This window comes from Lasioglossum baleicum, chromosome 18 (genome assembly GCF_051020765.1).
Source record: "Lasioglossum baleicum chromosome 18, iyLasBale1, whole genome shotgun sequence".
Classification (NCBI taxonomy): domain Eukaryota; kingdom Metazoa; phylum Arthropoda; class Insecta; order Hymenoptera; family Halictidae; genus Lasioglossum; species Lasioglossum baleicum.
The window spans coordinates 5,338,935-5,347,037 of record NC_134946.1 but is presented as its reverse complement, the minus strand read 5'-3'; the positions used below and the strand labels follow the sequence as shown (position 1 = coordinate 5,347,037).

Sequence of the window (8,103 nt, the reverse complement as noted above, 5' to 3'; positions counted from 1 at the left end):
CTGTCTTGGCCGCGCATGCGCGAGTTACGGTTGGTTCAATCGGAACACTGATCCAGGCCCTGGATCACCCTGGATTCTGGATTCTGGATCAGCTCCAATCAGCTCCTAGGCGCAGTCAGGCGCAGTTGGGCGCAGTGCGCAGTTGCTAAGCGTTACACATGCACATACGTATGTATAGCTTCCGTCGTTGATTGTCGTTTTGAATCCGAAGAGGACACGAGGTCCGGGACGCTCGTGATTTTTGACATCCTACCTGCTGCTTTTCTACAGCCACGACGTATTTTTCTACAAGAAAAATTTGACTGCACGTGGCCGGAAGTTCCTGCTGAAATTCGGCCGGCCCCGAATTCCACGACATAAGAAGAAATTCCTGCCGGCGAGCAATCCGTTCACTGCATTCAACGTTTGCTGTTTGCAGGCGGCGAGCAGGCCGCTCGCTGCACGTTGCAGTTGATCCGGAGAGAATCCATCGTCACCGGCGTTTCCGGCACCGCGCGAGTCGCATCATCACCGCCATTGCTGCCGCCGTTGTAACCGCCGAGTGGAGACAACCATCAACGCCATTGCTGACGCCACGTGGAAGCCATAAGCGGTGACCTTTTATTTTTAAGTGCTTCAGTGTTTCGCGTGTTTTAATGATTAGCAGAAATCATGTCGCTCCCCTCGATAGACGAAAGAATCGCGCAGTTAGAGGCCAAACTGGCGGCCCACCGGGAAGCTGCGTCTTCCAGCAGTACAGATAGTTATCGCGCGCCAAAGTTGCCGGTATTTTTCAAACGCGAACCCAAAATCTGGTTCGGACAGGTAGAGGCAACTTTTAGAAATGCTCGCATCACGAGCCAGACAGCAATGGCTGACGCGTTAATAGCCGGTCTCGATTCGGAAACCGCGGTGGTCATTTCCGACCTGATTATAACACCCGACCCCGTCGCACCGTACACTCGTATTAAGGAGCGCATTATGGCGATGTTCTTCACGGAATCGGATCTGCGTCAATTATTGAAGGGACTGGTCGCGTCGCACGGGAAACCTTCGGATACTCTCGCAATCATGCGTAGTTTGAATAACGGCGTGTACCCGGAGTCCGTGCTGCGATCTATTTTTCTTGATTTGATGGCGGAGCAATGTCGCGCAATCCTGGCCGCGTCTACATCCGATGACCTTCAGGAACTGGCCCTTCTGGCCGATAAAATCTTCGAAACGATCAATTCCGCTGCCGTCCATGCAGGTGCTGCCGCGACAACGAGATCCAGCTCCATACAAGAGCAGATCGATCAGCTCACGCGTGAAGTAGCGAGTCTCAAGGCGTCCAACAAGCGTGCTTCGCGATCGCGTCAACGAAATTTTAGCCAAAGCGCTGACGGTTCGCGATCACGGAGACATTCCCGAAGTCGCGATCCATCGGGATTCTGTAGGATTCACGCAAAATACGGCGAGCGTGCAATCCGTTGTATCAAACCCTGTGCGTGGTCCGGCCTTCGGCGAGCGCCGGGAAACTAAAACCACCCTTACCCTCGGAGACTGTTGGAGAGTGTGAAGCGTCCTCTAAACGTCTCCATGTTCGCGATCGTAAATCAGGCACCGATCTGTCGCTGCTGCCGGTTTCCGCGGAATCGCGTACCGCTCCCAGCTAGTTCAAGCTGTTCGCTGCGAACGACACATGTATTAATACCTACGGTGAACTTCGTGTGATCCTCGATTTGGGATTGCGTCGCCCACTCGAGTGGAATTTTTGCGTAGCAGCAGTCCCGTATCCCATAATAGGAGCCGACTTGCTTACGCACTATGGCCTCAGTCAATGAATCCACAACAAGGATTTATATCGCTGCCGATATCGCCGATCGTACCCCCTCGTCCGTGAACGTCCTTGAACCGTCGTCCAAGTACGCGCATATTTTGGCTCGTTTCCCTCAAGTCATCGGACTTGAGCAACCAACACCTCTCGAATCGCGCGATGTGTTCCATTACATTTCCACCACCAGCCCACCCGTTGCCGAGTGCGCTCGACGTCTCACAGCAGGCAAGCTAAAAGCCGCGAAGGCTTAGTTCAAACATCTTGTCGATGCCGTTGTCTACAGTCCTTCTAGCAGCCCATCAGTTATCGTCGCTTAAACAGCGTAACCGGGGACGATAGATACCCTGTGCCTCACCTTCAAGACTTTCCTGCCAACTTACATGGCAAAATTATATTTACGGCGCTAGACCTCTACAAAGCGTACCATCAGATACCACTGATATATATACTATGGATACGAGCACAGCCTACTCTATACTTGAGTCCAAATAAGAATGTACTTACTAGCCGACAAGACTCTACTGCGCATCTCACTATGAACGGAACTCGTTCATTGGCTAATCCCCCTACTCGTACTTCGCCGATCACGCGATCATTGGCTGATGTGTGTAGCACATTTACTTAATAGAATGTATTGTTTTTTCAATACATTTCAATTTAGTATTAATAACATTTTCATAATATCACATCTAAATTTTTACGAAATCATATGTATTATATACATACAGAGTTTTTAGAAAATATGTTTTACATAGTACTTTTCACAAGTTTTATACTATATTTATTAGTTAATAATGCCACGGCGTTGTTATGTCCCCAATTGTAAGGGAAAGTATAATAGTACGCTGAAAGAAAATAATTATATTTCTATATTTAAATTCCCCAAAAATGAGCAATTGCGGAAAAATATGGATGGCTACTATTTCCCGTAAAAATTGGACACCAACATAATATTCTGCAGTTTGTAGTCTGCATTTTGCAGAAACTGATATCCAAAGGTATCAGAATATTCCATCTCCTAACGGTGTACTGGAGAATGTTTTGTTCAGATGTCCAAGACTTATTATGGAAAATACAATACCTTCCATTTTTTTCCAATTCACTATCAAAATGTATGGTACCATAAAGAAAAGATCCTGTAGAGCGCAGGGAAAGAATAATTGAAAAGCATGAAAATTTAGTTATATAGTTTATTGATTCTGATCTAAATAATTAATGGTTTTTGAAATTTAATAAACAATTATAAAGAAAAGCTTGTAATTTCGAACCATTGGAGTATTAAAACAACAAATTCAAAAATTTATTTTTGCATGCTTATATGTAGTGATACTTTTGATTTCTTGGTACTTAAAACACAGATTGTGATTAGTTGTGACACGAAATTACAAGTTTTTCAAGAAGGTAATGACTTATTATTTCATGAATTCCGATGATGATAGTAATGATCTTCATAATCTTTCTGTTGATGTCAGCAGTTTTTCAGTGATTATTTATCCACTTGTATTGTTGATGATTCCATTAAGATTTATATATCCAGTTATGGGTTCCATTCTGTTACAAAAAAATTAGATTTTAATATATGTAAATTATTAATTGTGGAGGATAAAGGTACAATTGTAAATAATGTATATTTGATCATTTACAAAGGGGTAGTCTTTCCACTACTACAGAAGATATAACAATTGTATTTACTCACATGTTCCTAATTTGGAATCAGATTTTCTGAAATCTGAAAATCACATAAACACATTTTATGTAAATTAACATATTAGTATACAATCAGATATACATCATTTAGCATTTTTAGATAGATGCATTTGTGGTAAAGATTATCACAGTATTTTGTGTAAATTATTATGAATTTTTTCTAATATTTTACTAAATGATTATGTTATAACTATAAACAATAGTCAATTAGAAATTAATGCACATATCATTTCCAAAAATTTACAGCAATTATAAAATTATCCTTCATAAGACAATATTATAATATATTATCTGCACAACTTTTCTCTTCAGTAACTGATTACCCAACCTCTTTGACGTATACACGCAGTCACTTAACCTCTTCGACTACGTCACAATAATTTCGTCTATTTCAGGCTTCTATTGACTTACATATCCTTTCATTCATTTTTAAATGTTGCATTTTAGATCAAAGATGATTTCCCATTGCTTCATGCTTCCATTTTCTTAAAACCACTGGAAATATTTCACATCACTTAGCCACCAGGCATTCGATACATTTAATTTTTTTCTTTTTTTTAATAGATAATACTACCCAGCCAGAAATGTAACCAATGGCCTGCTGGGAAAAATCATTAATATGTGGCGATTGCGCCCACGAAAAATTCAAAAATTCACTGATTTCAGTGAAGTTTGAATTATCTTTTGAACTATTCAGTCCGTATTTCTCCGCCACTGTCGCTGTGTGGACCGCATCGTAGACGTTAATATCATATCTATCGAATCTGGCACGCTTTTTCCTGCTTTCGCCTGATGAAACGTGCAATATTCGCGTGTTATCAATGGCCGTTGCGTTTCCCGTATTTATGGAAATATTGTGACGGATTAGAAGTCGCTTGTATGCAGAAACAAATTGACTGGCTGTCGGATTTGGACACCATCCACTTCTACCCCTATTCTCACAAAAGAATAGCTCAAGGTGATCCTGACTGGTCTTATATGTTAGAAAGTATTTCATTTGCGATTCTGGGGGTTTAATTTGTTCATAAAAAATGTTAAAGCCCGCTTTTCTTCTCGATCGAAATATCGGTGTTCCATTCTCTTCTTTCAAATTTGCTAAATATGATATCTCTTCAATTAATTTTGGGCGCCAAATATATTCATTCTCTCGTCTCAGAGGGCTTTTAAAATTTTTCCCCCAAGGATTTCTAACGTTAAGAAAATCAAATATAACATCTGTGCATCTTAAAAAACGGGATGTTGCTTTACAACCTTTAAATTCTGCTAATTGCAGAATGTCGCAACAAAAATCTAGGCTGTCGGCGACACTGGAGCTGAGGGTTTGCGCAGCTAACGAAACCTTCATCATCATTTTGCGAAATTCGATATGTCTCGAATGTAGCCGATTGCCTAGGCGCAAACCCTCTCTATCTTGTAATAATGCGAGCTGCTCGAGATAACGTCATTCGATCTTATTCCCGTCTTCATCGATAAGTACTTTGTACTCTCCTAAGCAATTTCGAATGTTTTTTAGCATGCGACATGCATCAAAAATGACATTAATGTCTGGCTCGCCAGGCACGGGATGTGGAAAATTTACTTTAAAGAGATCATACAGATCCCCATTGTCTTTCCTTGATTTATCTAGATGCATTCGAGCATCCAGTTTCTCAACCGCGACAAAATGGTCACTTGGCCCATCCAGTGTCAACGAGTACACGGCTACACCTGCTTTCTGTAGCCGAATAAAACTTTCCCTCAATAAATTTGTTTTCGCTTCAGCATTTAAAGAATTTACTAAAAAGTAGCCGATTGGTAATTTCCCGTGAGTCTCTAATATGCATACATAATGCAATTGCAGCATTATGTATACAATATGCATACATAAAATTAAATCAAATAAAAATAAAAAAACAATTGCAGCAACATAGCATCGCTATGGAGAAAATTATACATTAACTTAAAATTAAGCATTTCTTTCATGACGCTGGAAAGACTGTTTGAAATAAAAGTGCCTTTGTCTGTTGTCACAGTTTCATTAGCCACAAGTCCATTAGCCACAATTACACAATGCCACAGCTTTTCAAAATAGCAGAAAAATATGTAAATACCTCTGTATTCCCAGCAACTTCTGTCCCATCAGAAAGAACATTTTCAAAGGCTGGACAGATTATGTCTGAAAGAAGGAACCGACTTTCAGCAAAAAACCTAGATCAATTGATGTTTTTAAATGTTAACATTTAGTAAATTTGGAGGAATTTCAATAGTAAATATAGACCATAATAATTTAAGGTTAGGTTCATTATAATTTTGGAATTTTTACCTTAATTTAATTTTATTACTAATCTCTACTACGACAAATGTAAAATATATAATAACATTATATATTTCAGTAGATACTTTGAATGTCTGACAGCATACGCATTTAAGACGTCTTCAAGATGTCTCTGTGCTATTTGGGTACTGTACCCAGAGATTTTAGTCCATGAACATTCACATTTCATACCACTTTCAATATCTCAATAATAAATCTACGAATTTTCTTTTAATACTATATATAATTAACTTAAATAGTGTATTTGAAACTTATTTCAACTTACGGATATCTTTGCTTGTTGTAGGCGAGTCACTGTATCCCACTATTGTGCTTGCCTCAGGGATTTGTTCAGTTATTGAGGCTGGCCCAGTGTCATTATATGAAATATTCATGGCATAAGCTAATGTAGAGGTGTAAAGCAATTTTCATTTGTACCTTTTGTCAACATAGACACTTTTTCTTACCTATAGAATTAATTTCCATCAAAATATTCCTCCGCGGTTCATCGTTTTCTTTTTTAGACATTGTAGCCACATCTTGAGCTTTATCTGAAAAAGATATAACTTTGGATATATCAATAATAGTATTTACATTTAAAGCAAAAAGAAAAATTTGTAAAAGAAAAAACATTCAAATACATTAACTATTAATTTCTATATGTATACTTTTATAACGGATACATAGTTTTAATAACTTTTATGAATGATGAAATACTTTTTTACCTGTAAAATTTGTTTCAACCGAAACGTCCTGTTGTGTTTGAAACCTTGCCTCTCTTTTAAAAATTGTAGGCACACTTCCTGGTTTCAAAGATCTCCGGTTACAGTGGTGCTCTATAAAACAGTCTTGTTGCTTCAAGTATCTCCAATCCATAGTATATATATCAGTGTCAGATACCCATGGCCCCGGAAGACGATAGCGGCCGTGCCATCTACCGAAACGCGGTGGTACTATTTGGCTAGTGTCTCTTTTCTGCAGTACACTACCGGTAACATTTGGCTACAATTTTGAGCGTTTTGCCGCCACATAAAATGGCGCTGGAGGAAGATTTATTTTGAACCGATGATTCGTATATGGCAGTATTGCAGTAATCTGAGTAATCGACACTCTTTGAGCCAGTCTACATTTTTGTCATAATTGTTTGGAATATAAGTAAAATGTAACATGTAAAATACAGACATTTTATGTATGAACCTACAAAGTATAAATAAAGACAATGTAATAAACGTACGTATCTGCGTATATATTTATTGAAACACCAATTTTTCCTAAACCTCCAACTTATCGTCGAGTTATACTATTGACTTCTCGTGCCACTTCCTTCACCATCATATTTTCCTAATACAAAATTCAATTTTCGAGGGCTTTGAAAATTTTCGGCCGTCTGACTTGTCGTTGACTTGTACTACTGAATTTCGTGCCACCTCCTTCGATATCATGTTCTCCTAATACAAAACTCAATTTCCGAGATTTTCGAAAATTTTCACCAATTTTCGACCGCCTGACTTGTCGTTGACTTGTACTACTGAATTTCGTGCCACCTCCTTCGATATCATGTTCTCCTAATACAAAACTCAATTTCCGAGATTTTCGAAAATTTCGGCCGTCTGACTTGTCGTTGACTTGCACTACTGAATTTCGTGGTACCTCTTCCGATATCATGTTCTCCTAATAGAAATCCAAAAATTTGCGAAAATCACGAAAATTGAATTTTTGTATTAGGAGAACATGATATCCAAGGAGGTGGCACGAAATTCAGTAGTACAACTCGACGACAAGCCAGGCGGCCGAAAATTTTTCGAAAATTCATAAGTACAATATCAATATAATTCTATCATTGAATATTCGTGTACAGGGTGGTTAAAGAAGAACACATTAACTGGTTGTAACTTATATTCTTTATTTTTCACCAAAAATATTTACAATATTAAACATGTATAATGAGTATAGGTGTGGTGAGATAAGAAGAAGGTCCTTGGCAGGAATGCGGCGACGTACTTAGGTATGTATGCGTGGCTGATTGAATCTGAGTGGAATGGGGATGCGTGACGTTTGTAGTTCTCGGGCTACCTCAGGTCCGTATCAAATGAACTGCGCGCTGGTGCATTAGGGCGGCTCTCGTATCGATAAATTTCCACTTCACTCATGAGATACTGTCGTTAATGCGTTTTGATTGTTAGTGGTGTCTCCTGTAGGCCTGTTCGAATCTAATTATTAGATGGTTTGAGGACGAGATAGAGTGATACGACAATATTTACATGAACTAACAAAATATTTCATACGTACATAGTAAAAGGGAGATAAT

The 8,103-nt window shown here is 39.1% G+C and overlaps 2 protein-coding genes across 5 annotated transcripts; one reads left to right on the top strand and one right to left on the bottom strand.

Annotated features, from left to right (window-relative positions):
- Positions 1-14: 14 nt before the first annotated feature.
- Positions 15-7,028, top strand: LOC143217888 (uncharacterized). Its single transcript, XM_076442581.1, has 2 exons — positions 15-168; positions 271-7,028. The coding sequence occupies exon 2, from the start codon at positions 652-654 to the stop codon at positions 1,498-1,500; it is 849 nt and encodes a 282-aa protein (XP_076298696.1). The 5' UTR covers positions 15-168; positions 271-651; the 3' UTR covers positions 1,501-7,028.
- LOC143217889 (uncharacterized) lies at positions 2,259-6,671 on the bottom strand. 4 transcript variants are annotated; one of them, XM_076442586.1, is made up of 6 exons: positions 6,521-6,671; positions 6,263-6,346; positions 6,082-6,198; positions 5,593-5,657; positions 3,492-3,524; positions 2,259-3,346 (listed from the first exon to the last, which is right to left on the bottom strand). In XM_076442586.1, exons 1-5 carry the CDS (start codon positions 6,669-6,671, stop codon positions 3,498-3,500), a joined length of 444 nt encoding a protein of 147 aa, XP_076298701.1. In that variant the 3' UTR covers positions 2,259-3,346; positions 3,492-3,497. The 4 variants fall into 4 exon arrangements, with proteins under 4 accessions (XP_076298701.1, XP_076298700.1, XP_076298698.1 ...); XM_076442585.1 differs by having other exon boundaries at positions 2,259-3,524; XM_076442583.1 differs by lacking the exon at positions 3,492-3,524.
- Positions 7,029-8,103: the final 1,075 nt, after the last annotated feature.